Source organism: Pimephales promelas, chromosome 10 (genome assembly GCF_988280905.1).
Source record: "Pimephales promelas chromosome 10, fPimPro1.hap1.1, whole genome shotgun sequence".
Lineage (NCBI taxonomy): Eukaryota > Metazoa > Chordata > Actinopteri > Cypriniformes > Leuciscidae > Pimephales > Pimephales promelas.
In genome coordinates, this window is record NC_142778.1 from 35,933,794 (window position 1) to 35,950,071 (window position 16,278).

Consider the following 16,278-nt stretch of genomic DNA (forward strand, 5'->3'; position numbering starts at 1 on the left):
TATATGGGAACATATATGTATAGAACTAAATTAATGCTCTCTTAAATATTTTCTACATTCACTAAACATGTTTCATTAAATTTCATGTACATTTGTATTAATCACGGACCTTTGTTCATTTAAAAAGGCTTTTTATGCTATTGTATGCTAAATTTTTAAAATGTAAGAAACTAATTTAGACGTGCAAAGGGTGCTGGTGTGATGAGAATAAGTTCGCGCTCGGCTTTGTTTTTATGAGAGAACATTTAATTTTAAAACCTTTCTGCAGGCCTTTAGATTATTATTTAATGTACACATGAGTGGGGTCAAGTTAAACATTTTAGTTTGAATTTTATTTTATACTGTGCATTGTGCTAAATAAATATTTGCATAATTTGTAATTGATTTATTCTTTGAAAATTTGATATTAATTTATGCAATTGCAATGCCTTGATTTTAGTAACGTTTGTACACAGTCATAGCCATAAATGCAATGATACTAATAATTGGCATAATTTCTTTCGGTGTTTCGGTTTTCGGCCTTGGTTTCCTTTTTTTCGGTTTTCGGTTTCGGCCAAGAATTTTCATTTCGGTGCATCCCTAGAAGAGAGGGCGGGGCATATCAAGCAGCTCCTCCCCTTTTTTTAAAAAATAGCCAATTGCGTTTTGTTTATATCACCAGAGCTCGTTAAATCCGCCGTTTCCTCATAATCTCCAACCGTTAGAATTAAACTGGGTCCGATACATTTTGGGCTCTCATTGACTCGATCGCATGATCTGCTCTGTGCTGTCGTGTCTCTGGAGCTGTAGCTGTTCGCGTGACACTAAATAGAGCCAGACCGATATTATCGGCCGATATTAGGCGTTTTCCAAACTATCGGTATCGGCAGTTATAATGCCTGATAAATGAATATTTAAAAAATAAAATAAAAAAATGGACGAAACACGCTTGAACCATGTCATGAGTGTTTGAGTTGTATAGTTTGTCCACCAGAGGGCACTCTACACCGTTCCTGTTGGCAACACTCGTTGAGTTGGTCACGATACATACATTGTTTGAATAACTATTAAAAGAACATCCCCATCAGTTCTCTTAACTCAAATAAGCATGACAAAATTTGTGACTAATCATCTCCAGTTTAAAATAAATAAATAAATAAATAAAATAAAATATCGGCCGATATATCGGAATATCGGATTTTAAAACCCAAAAATATTTGTATCGGTATCGGCCTTCAAAATCCTTCATTGGTCGGGCTCTAACACTAACATGAACCCCGACTTCATTCGCCCCAAAGGAAAGCATATTTACACAGTTTGAATCCTTCCCTATCCCCTATATAGTGCACTATGTCTCACTCACCATGTAGAAAACAGTAAATGTGTGAAAAGTGACCGATTTCATCTGATTTCAATGTTTGATTTCATAGAGACTTTGAGGATAAGTGTAAGTGGTCCACACTAAGCCCTTCCTCCCTCTAGCAAGTGGGCGGAGCTTTACCTTTCAGTGGCCAGTGGTAAAGTGACTCTGTTAAACTCCCAGGTGATGATTGGTGGGGGCGTGGCACTGATTTTACAGGCGAATCGCGCGACGGATCCGTCCGTAACCGTGATTGATGACGGCTGCTGAGTGAAGGTCGATAAACCTGCAGAAAGACAACATAAAATCATCATCTACATAACGGTCAGCTCCTTCTCTAACAATACTATCAATAGTCACGTATTGAGCTGTGAATGGATAATCTCTTGCTTTAATGGCAAATCTGAACATTGTTCAAATGCCAATGAGATAAACTAAATCGAACGAGAGAGAGGCTTGGTTTGGTTGTAAGACGATCCAGGACACATGCTCACACTGTCAGTGGAGATGAATGAGCCAAACTAAACCAAAAGCTTTAGATAAACAATAGCAGCACACACCTCACGTTAGCATAACACACACACCTTTTGGTAACACTTCTGTGTGTGTGTTTGTTAGTCTCTAAACACGGACCCTTTTGCTCGTTACCTTTGCTTTCTCTCTAACAAAACATTAGAAAATGTTCATATTTAAATGCAATACATTTCAAAGTTTAAAACAAAAAAGAAACTATTATAAATGAAAAATAGGTGTGTTATTAGTGAGTAAATGATGAAACTACACTGATAAAAATGATTTTGTGGTGAAGTAAATACTACAGAAAAAAACAATGTAATTTTACATGAAAAAAGTTACTTCAGGCAAGAATTTTAAAAAATAAGTAAATTCTATAGTAGAACTCAATTCAATCGTGTAGAAATAAAAGCGTAAATATCAACATTATAAAATTAAGTAAAATTACTCAACTTTTCTGATACTAGTGTTCCCATCATGCACTGGGCCATGAATAATTAATGAGGTTGATTTTTCACTGTTTTCCAGCTGTATTTACACTATTTTATCATTACTTTTGTTGTTAGGATTAGTAATTTGCCATTTTGTGACATTTGGAGTTCATTTTCTACTTAAAATGACACATTCAAACGCAAAAACGATCTATCAAATGTTACCGTCATTGTGTATTGTCTACCAAATATGAGGTCTGCATTCACACATACTATATCAAGACATGATGAGACACACTGCAAGTATTGATTACTTAAACAGAGTGGTTTAATTCAATGTTATATTGTTTGAGTGAAATGTTGAAGAAAAATTGAATTAAATCGAATAGATATTACTTAATTCTTAATTAGCTAAATAAAAATGACTTAATTTCTTAACTTAGTTAAATATCAGTGCAAAAACTTGCCTTGAAAAAATTAAGTAAAATTGACTTTTTTTACAGTGTACCTTTACAAAGACTTTTCTTGCTTTCAGAGTGATAATAATCAGTAAAAGCAAACACAATACACACCAGTCAAGCAAACACAGCCTGTTTTATGATTGAAAAGCATTATGTTAGTCTTCAGTGAGGCCTTTACTTCGCTGCTACGGTCCAGGTCTGACCTTCTCACACTGATGGCCATAAAACCCCCAAAACCCATTACGATCGCCCCCCACCCCCTCGGGTCAATGATTAGTTAACAGGAATCAATGGGAGCTCTGCTTACATACAGACCTCAGTATAAATCTCACGTTAGGACGGAGATGATGATAAAATCAGAGTTGCGGTACAAAGATTAAGTAAGACACGGATAAGATCGATCCCATCACCGAGAGGAAGTCTTCATTACAGATGTAAAACTACTACAGCCTCACAGAACATACAGACGGTTTAGAAATACACATCTTAATCTAGGGTGACCAACAGTCCCAATATAAACAACATATAAAAGACTTACACACTTCACTTTTAAAAAAAACTTTTGCTGATAATTTACTCACCCCCATGTCATCCAAGATGTCCATGTCTTTCTTTCTTCAGTCGAAAAGAAATTAAGGTTTTTGATGGAAACATTCCAGGATTTTTTCCATATAATGGACTTCAATGGGGACCAAACGGTTCAAGGTCAAAATGAGAGTTTCAGTGCAAACTGCAAAGTGTTCAAAGGGCTTTAAATTATTCCGGACGATGAATAAGGGTCTTATCAAGCGAAACGATCGCTCATTTAATAAATAAATAACTCCAAAAGACACTTTCTTCGAATCTTTTTTCAAGTCATTTGGTTTATTCAACGAACGAAATGAATGAGTTGACTCGGAAAAAGATTTGTTCATTTTGATGAACAAGTTCGAACAGGAGTCAACAAGGCGAGCATTTGTGCTTATAAAAACTTAAACTTTGTTATTTACTTATTAAATGAGCGATCGTTTCACTTGATGAGACCCTTATTCATCATCTGGATTCGTTTAAAGCCCTTTGAACAGTTTGCACTGAAACCGTCAACCGTTTGGTTCCCATTGAAGTCCATTATATGGAGAAAAATCCTGGAATGTTTTCATCAAAAACCTTAATTTCTTTTCTTTTCAAACATAGCCAACTTTAGAGCAATGGTAGAATCTTTTCATTTAAGAAGATACTCATGTTCTTCTGCCACGCAGCTGCATTATAAAAGGATCTGTAAGTCTGGCCCTTCCACTGACCTGACCTCTCACCTTTGACCTCATCAAATCCTGACCAGCAGTAAGATCATCCCTGCTTAGGCATCTCAGGCCACCAAACATGAACCTGTGAGGATCCACTAGCACAACACGGCAACATTAGAAGAGGACACTTCCGTTTCAGAGTCATGGAGAGAGAAACATCATTACAACTACTGTATTCAACATTTTATGCAATTTATTTAAAACTAGTCTCAGCATGAAACTGTATTCACCACCCATATTTCCTTGATTTGATCGTGATTGATGATATGCAGTCAAATGAGGATTGGTTGAGTTTAAGTGGCCTGAAAGGAAATTTGCTTCAGAGGTGGAGAATTTTGATTAAACGATTATGAAGACAAATATTATTTACTTTGGTATAACCTGCTTTAAATTGTTCAATACGAGCAGGAATTATGTCCACCATAACGTCATCAACAAATTGCATGCAATATCATTAAATCTACACTGCCGTTCAAAAGTTTGAGGTCGTTTTTTATTAAGTCTCTTCTGCTAATCAATGGCAAAAATACAGAAAAAATATGAAATATTATTACAATTTAAAATAGCTGTTTTCTATGTGAATATATCGTAAAATGTAATTTATATCCTGTGATCAAAGCTGAATTTTCAGCATCAATACTGTCACATGATCCTTCAGAAATCACTTTAATATGATGATTTGCTCAGGAAATATTTATGATTATTATCGATGTTTAAAACAAGTCGTGCTGCTTCATATTGGTGTCGAGGATTTTATGAAGTATAAAAAGTTAGAAACAATACAGAAATCTTTTTGTAACATTATAAATGTTTTTTTTCTGTCACTTTTTTAAACTTACGCACTAAAATAACTTATTTTTACTAACTAAATTTAACTTATATTAATAATAGTGCTATGAATCATCCAAAACATAAATCATTTCATAAATTGATTTTTCATGCGCAGATTAAATGGACCACGCAATATGGGAGTTAAATGTACTGTAAAAATCTCATTATACGACTCTCTCACTGAAATCAAATGCCAAAAATACAAATAATTGGTCTCTATTTCTACATAAAAGTGACTCAGAACATAAATGACCCCCCAAAAATTTTTTTTTTCACATTCTACGATATTCTTCTAATCGCTATACAGACTGACATTAAAATAATACTCGTGCAGTCAGGGACGAAACTTTCACCCTCTGTGTGTTATTGTGACTGTTCAGCGTGTGACTGTCAGAGATGGTAAAGCAATACGAGTGTGTTAGTGTTTTCTGAAAGCGGATCATTACCAAGAGCCCTTAAAAGATCTTTTAGTGCAGGTAAGAGATGCCACCAACATACTGACATTTCAGCCTCACACACACACACACACACACACTATAATGTTTCTGTCAGAGTAAAACATCACTTAACATCCTCATTCACAGAGTAAAACTGAAAGTTGTTCATTAGTGTCTCCGCTTGTTCTCTAGAGACCAATGAAGAGATTCGACACAGTTAAATGCAACTTTGACAGGTTAAAAATGCTGTAACGGAGGATGCCAGTTAATCCATTTATTCATCTTTAATGCAAAGTAATTTGAGACGTTTTAAGGTTTTATTAGCAGATGCATAATGCACAAGGAGCCGAGCGAGCGCTGTGAACAAACAGTGTCCTGCGGTGTCGTGACCTGACCTCACCTCTCGCTCCTTCTTTAGAGAAATGACAGCAGAGGCAAAGAATGCTTCGCCTGTGAACAGAAGGGAAGAATGCAAACCTAAAAAGCTTCAGATCAATCATGGTTTGTCCAGCCAGGAGGCGATTTACAGCCCCCGACCACATGACCCCCTCCGGCCAATCAGAGGCCAGAATCAGCCCCTCTCCGGCCAATCAGAGGCCACACTCAGGACCTCTCCCTGTGGCCTTTGGCCTTTCAGTCTCTTGGGCAGTTGCAGAGCGAGCTGGAGGCTGTTGAATTCCCGGAGACCCTTATCCCCCCCGCTCTGAAACAGCTCGGCTATTGTGTGCGTGTCTTATCTGATCCGCTGAAGAGCCACAGGTCAAATGGCCAACCAGAGAGCATGATCTGTGGTCAAACAAATGTAGAATAACTCACTGGTTTTAAGGTGCACTCATCATGATATAGACAGAAACATTAATGCCATGCATTCGCCCAGATTAAGGGAGCATGCATACAATCCTATATAGCGCATTGTGATTGTGTTGGTTATAATCATGCATGTAATTCAATATAATTGAGCATGCACTTACGAGGAGTGCTATTTGTATAGGATGCTGCAATTTAACTAAAAATATTTAATATATTTAACTAAAAATATTTAATATATTTAACTAAAAATATTTAATATATTTAACTAAAAATATTTAATATATTTAACTAAAAATATTTAAAATTTAACTCAAAATATTTAATATATTTAACTCAAAATATGTAATATATTTAACTCAAAATATGTAATATATTTAACTAAAAATATTTAATATACTTAACTAAGATATTTAATATATTTAACTAAAATATTTAATATATTTAACTCAAAATATTTAATATATTTAACTCAAAATATGTAATATATTTAACTAAAAATATTTAATATATTTAACTAAAATATGTAATATATTTAACTAAAATATGTAATATATTAAAAAAAAAATTAATATGTTAAACAAAAAATATTTATATATTTAAGTAAAAATATTTAATATACTTAACTAAAAACATTTAATATATTTAACTAAAACTATATAATATATTTAACTAAGAAATTTAATATATTTAACTAAAACTATATAATATATTTAACTAAATAAATTTAATATATTTAACTAAAAATATGTAACATATTTAACTACAAATATTTAATATATTTAACTAAGGTATTTAATATATTAACTAAAAATATTAAATACAACAAACATGTAAAATTTAAATACAAATATTTAATATCTTAAAAAAAATGATATATTTAAATTAAATACAAAATTTAATTTATGCTAAAAACTTTATATTATTTTATCGCAAAATGTAACTATATTATCGGCCAGCTCTTCATATAAAGTTAGATATACAAGTATGTCCAAGCTCATTCGCATACATCACATGTACTTGCACATACATGTATGTGTGTGTGTGTGTGTGTGTGTGCACTATATAGCAAATCTCAACTGCTTGATTGCTTGTCTCATTGCAAAACTATATTATTGCCCAGTTCTAATCTGATAAATGTGGCTATAAGGCATGAAGATATTCTAGACATTATCAACATCAAGGTTTCTGTATATGTCAGTTATGGTGATCTAAAGGCGATGTGTGTGTGTGTATATATCCACAGAGATGAGCTGATCTACGTTGGCATGTTTTTGTCTGTTATTAGCAGGAATATTTGGCTCATTGGCGGCGTTGCCCTGCACACAACCTGCTGGGATATTTAAAGCAACCTTTGACCTTCCCGACCGCCACTTAGGGAAACCATGGAAACCTTTCAGATGCGAACTAAAGCGGTTTTGTCCCTCTGAAATTCCTCAAACATTTCATCTCAAGCTCAAATGCTTCAGGTTTGACTCCATTATCCTCCTGGTCATTCCTGATTTCAGAGGCTTGAAGCATCACAAAGAGCAAAAACATCATTTAAAGAATATATGTTGCTTTTATCATCAACTATGGCATAATCTACTTTAAGAGCACAATAGGTATTCTGACAGAACAAAACAGAAATATCTTGAATGCAATATTAAATTATCCACAAACTACTCCCACATCCAGTCGTGGAGAAAATAAAATGTTGTCGTCCCTGTGGCGACTTCAGGAATCCCAGGAACACATTAGCGGCCCTCTGGGACCCGGTCAGAGGGGCCGTTTCCAACACTGGCCCTCAAAACAACCAAACTCAGGCATGTTTCTAATTTTAAACTGCTGAAGAAGGCCACCTTTGACCTCAGCATTGACCCTGCGTCTTCACACCGCCTCAAAACACTCTTTTCAGTGTCTTTACATTTACTTGCAGAGTTTAAGACCTTTTACCAAGTTTAGGAGATAATCTTTACAATATTTAACATTTACACATCCTACAATCTCTGAAAATCATTTTCATTTTGAATTGTGGATTCATTAGCTATATTTTAGGCATAATATATTTTTTATAATATATATATATATATATATAAATATATATTAATTATGTTTATAAATTATTTATAAATGTATTTAATTCAAATTAATCGTTTTAAATGTATATATATACACACACACACATATATAAACATACACATAGACAAATTTTATATACATTTAAAAAGGTTCATTTGAATTAAATACATTATACATTTATATATATATATATATATATATATATATATTAAAAATATATAAATTTATAGTATTTTAATAAAATAAAATAATAATATATATATATACTTAAATATTTAAGTATATTTATATTATTATTTGAATTAAATACTATAAATTCTATAAATTTTTTATTTTATATATATATATAATATTTTTAAGTATATATATTTTTTATTATTTGAATTAAACACTATAAATTTATATATTTTTATTTTTTATTATATATATAATATTTTTAAGTACATATATTTTTATTATTTTAATTAAATACTATAAATTTGTATATTTTATATATTTTTATTATATATATTATATATATAATATTTTTAAGTATATATATTTTTTATTATTTGAATTAAATACCATAAATTTATATATTTTTATAATTTTTTTGTTATATATATATATATATATATATTATTTGAATTTAATACTATAAATTTTTATTTTTTATTATATATATATATATATAATATGTTTAAGTATATATATTTTTTATTATTTGAATTAAATACTATAATTAATATAGCCTATATAAATATTATTATTTTTTTACTAATACAATTTTAAATATATTTTTAAATGCTATATTATGTCTATTTTATATATATATATATATATATATATATATATATATATATATATATATATATATATATATATACACACACACACACACACACAAAAAAAAAAAACTACATTAGTTAATGTAAAATTTCTCTTTCTAAATAATAGAAAATCATTTTCTTGTAGTGGTAGGGATTGGGTTAGTCAGTCATTATAATCAGCTTTTTACAGAAGGCATGTTCTCATTCAGAGTAAATGCGTGTGATAGTGTTTATCTGGGAAGAGGCGAATAGAAACTCACGGGTGCAAAAGGTCTCAACATGTGGAACCATCAATCTTACACTCTCAAACACACACACACACACACACACAAGCACAAACCTGTTCACAACATCTGCCAACATGTGGTGTCAAAAAACACAAGCATGATGAAAAGAAAGTGTGTCGCCTCCATCAGCATAAAATCACACTCTCACTTCTCATCCCAATCTAGACAGATCAAGCTTTCCTAAACCTGCATACTTCACTGTCATTGGCTGAATTACCCTTACACCGGTGCAGAGCGCCAGCTGTCCTGACCACACACACGCCCCTAAAGAAACCTAAAGGGCAAACCAACAAAAGCTTTTCACCAATCCTGCAAACTAGCGGAGCAGAAAGCAGTCGCTTTAAATCAATGCAAATATCATGCATATTCATCATATTGCCCAGGTTGTCATATTTAACTCAATTTTTGTGTGTGCAGGTTGTTATTTTGAGCTGATATCCCCCACAATCCCCCTCTAGCTTTGTTGTCCATCTTCAGGGTATTTCCCAGGTCCCTGCTAACTTTACGAGTTTCAGAGAGTGTGTATAAAGACGCTAAATGCCCCTTTAAAACCAGCCTGTAAAACACTCTTCACTGTTTGTCAAAACGACTCCATTCCCATAATCCTCAGTCTGTAAATCCCACTGTATAGATGCGGGGTAAGTCGGGTCGCTCTGTAACACATGCGGTGTCTCTCGCCCATCCGTTCCCTCACTGTCCCGTTACACAAGACTCATCATTAACGGTTTACAACTACAGATCTCACACACCTGCATCTTAGACCCAAACACACACACACACACACTCATGTAATCATCAGAGGTCTGTTGATTGCTCATGAACAATCACTCACATATTCCCAGAGCTGAAGTTCTGCTGTAAGAGAGAATGCAGTGAGACACACTTTTGTTGGACACATGGCCTCAGGAGAGAGGTCACACACACACACACACACACACACACACACACACAGTGGTCAGGAGGTGCTGATATAAAGGCTCAGCGCTGTGAATAGGGGTCATCCCCTCTTTAACACTCGAGCTCGAGCGTCCTCCACAAACTGAGCTTTTCAAACCTGCCGGCTTCATTTACACACCAATGAACACACACACACACACACACACACACACACACACACACACACACACACACACACACACACACACATCATCTCAGCTCATATCTATCTATCTATCTATCCATCCATCCATCTATCTATCTGTCTAAATATCTATCTATCTATCTAAATATCTATCTATCTATCTATCTATCTATCTATCTATCTATCTATCTATCTATCTAAATATATATCTATCTATCTATCTATCTATCTATCTATCTATCTATCTATCTATCCATCTATCTATATATCTATATATCTATCTATCTATATCTATCTATCTATCTAAATATCTATCTATCTATCTATCTATCTATCTATCTATCTATCTATCTATCTATCTATCTATCTAAATATCTATCTATCTATCTATCTATCTATCTATCTATCTATCTATCTATCTATCTATCTATCTATCTATCTATCTATCTATCTATCTAAATATCTATCTATCTATCTATCTATCTATCTATCTATCTATCTATCTATCTATCTATCTATCTATCTATCTAAATATCTATCTATCTATCTATCTATCTATCTATCTAAATATCTATCTATCTATCTATCTATCTGTCTATCCAAATATCTATCTATCCATCTATCTATCCATCCATCTATCCATCTATCTGTCTAAATATCTATCTATCTATCTATCTATCTATCTATCTATCTATCTATCTATCTATCTATCTATCTATCTATATATCTATCTATCTATCTATCTATCTATCTATCTATCTATCTGTCTGTCTATCCAAATATCTATCTATCTACCTATCTATCCATCTACCTATCTATATCCATCTATCTATCTATCTATCTATCTATCTATCTATCTATCTATCTATCTATCTATCTATCTATCTATCTATCTATCTATCCAAATATCTATCTATCTATCCAAATACCTATCTATCTACCTATCTACCTATCTATCTATCTATCTCAGAATCATGTCCTCTTGGCCTGTATGAGTGCAGATGTAGAGTGTGTGAGCTGTAAATCTGCTGTCGGCTCGTGACGGCTCAGTAAATAACGAGCGTCATCCATCACACTGCACTTCCTGTGTGTGTCACTGTACGGCTCAGGAGTTCAGCAACGCAGAACACACACTAATATATACTTAAAAATTTGAGCTAACGCTATATGAGAAATTGTTTTAATGGTTCAGCTTTTTGCCGAATCTAATTTGATTCAGTCAGGAAATCCATCTATCTATCATCCACCTATTGATCTATGTATCTATCAATCTCTTTACATATCTATATCTATCTATCTATCTATAGATCTGCAGTTGATTTAATAAAAAAAGGACATCTGAGCAACTCTGGCACACACACACACTGGACAGCAACTAAACAGGCAAAGCTACTTACTTGCGATAGTCAAGCGGGCTTTCTGGCTGAGAATAGATCCATATTTGTTCTGGGCAAGGCACTGGTAGAACCCTTCATCTGATTTGTCCTTCCGGCTCTCCACGTCTGAGATGAACAGAGAGCCGTTGGTGAGCAGATACACTCTCTCCGACTCTGTGAGAGTCACTGCGTCCTTCAGCCAGCGGATGCGGATCGGAGCCTCGCCGTGGGCCTGACAGTCCAGAACCACAGCGTCCCGTCTCAGAACCGTCACATCATGAGGCTCCTTTATGAAAAACAGCTCACTGAAACACACCACACCTGCAGGACAACCAGAAGCTTCAGTTTCTTTGAGTCGGGGAAATCATATTTGATATGATGGATTACTTGCTGTAATCCTCTTATTCACGGCTCATGAAGTCACAAGCGGCTCTGTGATTTATTCCCAGCATGAAATTCATGAGACATTTAGCAGCCCACTGCCATGAGCAGCAGGAGAACAACTGAGCAAAACACTTTATCAAAGATAGAAAAGAAAAATGAACATGCACAGTATTGTTATGAGATACATGTGAGAAAAATGCTTATAAAAGAGCTTCAAAATGCTAGTTTTGAGCGTAAAGAGAACTAAAGAGAGAAGAAAAAATAGTGACAATAACTTTGCACATGTTGCAAATATTATAAAATGAACAACAAATCAGCAGTTATATTGCATTGCACAAACATGAAAAAGTTTAAAATATGAATAAAAAGTTTCACTATTCAAATGCTGACTGACTAATATCTGTTATGCATTTAATAAAACGAAAGTAAGCTAGGAGAGTTAATACTAGTACATTTTAAAAATATTTCACATGATTGCTTAACATATATGTAGTTCATAAACATTCCTCTTTGATGCATAAAAGTTTCATGATACTACCCGAATATTTGAAAGTGCATTAAGCATTTTGTCATGCATATATAATGCCTGAATGACATAGATTGATGATATTTAAAAGATACTAGGCTACTTCAAGTATATGTGTGTGTTATGAGACATTGTTATCAGAAGAATCAGCGTTAGGACTTTAACACGTTTTGCATGATCTGCTTTGAAGTTAGTTACACTGTGTTCCGCGCGCTTGATTGTATCAAATCAATGAACGTTATCAATCAGTGAACTTCTGAAACTCTGACCTTTCACTTAGAAATCGAAAACTTATGAACATATAATATATCTAACTGAAAACACATAGCAACAATGTTTTCTGTATAAAAGTTAAGGGTTTCTTCATCCTGCACATTTAATTCATCATGAGGCATCCTGTCATTTCAGTTTAACTGACTCCTGTTTGAATAATTACCGTAATAAACGGTCTTACCTGAGATTGGTAGAAATACTGCAAAAAGCAGCAGACGCTGGTATAAATCCGTTTTAAAATACGCCATTTACTGTGTTGGTTCGGGCATGCCTGAGCCCGTGCGTCGCGGACTCGAGCTCAACACACTATCTGACTGAACTGGGCTCGCGACGCTGCGCTGACCGCTGCGCGCGCACTATTTCCGCGGACGGTCACCTGAGCGCGATGCATGACGAGGCTCATCAGGAGATTCCTCCGCCTGCGGACACACTGCACGTGGAGCGTGACGTCACAGGCCGGGACACCGCTTCTGAAAACAGATGTACAGAGACTTTATATTCATGAGCAGATAGAAACATTTGCTGACTTATCTATTATTGGTATTTACTATATATATATATATATATATATATATATATATATATATATATATATATATATATATATATATATATATATATATATATATATATATATATATATATATATATATTAAAGTTATTAAAGTTCTAAACATTGAATGACATTTTAAAAAATCATTTTACAGTAATATTAAACCAAGATATTATTATTTATAAATGTTTTCATGTTTTAGTGCATGAAATCATTTATCCTTGATTTATTTTATTGAACTTTCTATATATATATATATATATATATATATATAAAAGTTCATCCAAAATAAAAGTTTGTGTTTACATAATATATGTGGGTGCACTGTGTATAATTATTTTATATATAAATACACACACATGCTTGTATATATTTAAGAAATATTTTCATGTGTTTACTGTATATAGATTTATATATATAATTTATATTATATATAAATATAATTATTTTATATATAAATAATATAAAATAATGATTTAAAAATAAATAATAAATTGTTTTTTTAATTATTATAAAAAATTTAATAATAATTTATAAAAAGTAATTTATAAAATAAAAACTAATAAACAATATTTTTTTAAATATACATGCATGTGTGTATTTATATACAGTGTATACAAAATAATTATACACAGTGCACCCACATATATTATGTAAACACAAACTTTTATTTTGGATGTGATTAATCGCGATTAATCGTTTGACAGCCCTAATATATATATATATATATATATATATATATATATATGCCTGAATAAAGTTCAATTATATATTTAGATATCGATATATATATATATAATGGAAGAGGGGTCTATACGAGTTTGAACCCTTATATCATACATTTAAAAAAAAATAATTCTGTCAATCATAAACATATGGAAGCAAGTGTCCGAATCTGTGCATCTCTAATCCTGGAGGATCTTTTTTCTTCATCATCGTCAATTTTCTTCATCTGACAGACAAAACTCCTGCTACAACTGGCCCTGGTCTCTCTCTCTCTCTCTCTCTCTCTCTCTCTCTCTCTCTCTCGCTCTCTCTCTCTTTCTCTCTCTCTCTCTCTCTCACACACAGACACACACACAGATCAGCCCGGTATCGATGTCTCTGTGCGACAGCTGCAGACTGAAGAGAGAATATCGATCAGGTGGAGAGTCGAGCAGAAGTGTGACCTCTGACCTCTGACCCCTGCAGCCCCTCGGCCGGCCGGACAATAGTTCGGCTCTGACTAAAGCCCTGGAAGGACAATGAGTCGGTTAAGGGAACATCAGGAGAAGAGAGTTTCCCACAGTCACCAACAGTTTCAGGTCCAGTTCTCTCTAAAGTTGCTCATCAGCATGCGTATTACTAATGTTTACCTATATAACGCACACATTAATGCCTGATTCTGCATCTCTTAATCCTGAACAACCACCTTAATAACTATTAGGAGTTTATATATTGTAGTTCATAGTGAAAATTGGACCCTAATATAAAGTTTGATCTTTTAAAGTTACAGATTTCTAACATTAAATGGGTCAAATAGACATATTTCATTTAGTCTTTCAGTAATTATGAGCTCATAAACAGAACACATGAGCCAAAGAAATGAGCTAAATGCTTATTTAGATCTAAAGCTACACCTGTAATTGTAATTGACAAAATATAATCTCAATAATTATAAATAATAATATTACAAACAAACCAATCTACATGTAATAATAATAAAATTAATAGAAAATCACAATAAAAACATAAAATATTGTGCTGCATCTGTAGTTTGTTCCTGTGTCACACACACATCTGATGAACACAGATATCTGGGTAATAAAAAGCATGCATCTCATTATTCAAACAGAAACTGCTAATATGCTAATACATCAGATCTGATCAATAAGGGATCAAATCAATATGTGATTCCCACGACACGGCGAAAGAAGATCCGGCAGGAACTCTAAGAGCTCTCTCATTGGACAGGACTGCCGGCACTTTCCCACATCACCCCGCCCCCTCGGCAGAAGCCACGCCCCCTCTGACCCAACCCGTGTCCGAGAGGTTTAAATGAAATGGTGTGTGACCCTTGACCTGTCAGCTGACCTCTGAGGGGGAGGGTGGGCACAAAGGCGGGATGTGAGAGAAAAGAGAAGAGAAACCATTGTCACTCACTAGTATTACTGTTGTAAACACACACTACATCACTCAGCACTCTCACTCTGCTTTTCTTTTACATTTTAATATATCATTTAAATGTTAAACTCTATTTATTTAATGTAGACTAAATATAGTTCTCAAACTATATATATATATATATATATATATATATATATATATATATATATATATATATATAATTGTTAAATCAGTAATGTACTTGCAACTCCATGCACGTTATAAAGTTCACAGCGATGTTGCGCCCCCTATTGGTGGAAAGCAACAGTGACGCGTCGCTGAGACCTGCGCTGTTACTGCCGCCTAGTGGAGTTTTGGAGAACTGCAGGCAAGCGCATCACTGGGCATTATAAAGTGTACATTTACAATCATTATCTTAATAATTCAGAACCTGTTTTAACTATATATATTTTTTAATATTTTTAAATAATTTTTATATTTTTTAAATATTTTTTTCATATATATATTTTTTGAATCATTAAAAAAAATAAAAATAAGTCAAACAAAAATGTTATTTAATACCATTATTATTGTTATTTAAATATGTACCTTCCAAAATAAGATGGGTCTAGTACCTTTTTTTCCCTTAAACATATTCTTCATATTTATCTTTGTCCACCTTCCTGTAAAAGTTGTTTTGAAACAATTATGACAATTATATATGGGTATGGCCACCATATT

At 33.3% G+C, this 16,278-nt stretch overlaps 1 protein-coding gene across 1 annotated transcript in view; it reads right to left on the minus strand.

Moving 5' to 3' along the window:
* prtga (protogenin homolog a (Gallus gallus)) overlaps window positions 1-13,258 on the minus strand; it is a 48,261-nt gene extending 35,003 nt beyond the window's left edge. Inside the window, exons 1-3 of the mRNA XM_039684177.2 lie at window positions 13,081-13,258; window positions 11,738-12,037; window positions 1,481-1,625 (exon numbers count right to left, since the gene is read on the minus strand). Coding sequence (XP_039540111.2) covers window positions 1,481-1,625; window positions 11,738-12,037; window positions 13,081-13,147 — 512 coding nt within the window. The 5' untranslated portion in view covers window positions 13,148-13,258. The remainder of the gene's footprint in view (window positions 1-1,480; window positions 1,626-11,737; window positions 12,038-13,080) is intronic.
* Between the last annotated feature and the right edge of the window lie 3,020 nt (window positions 13,259-16,278).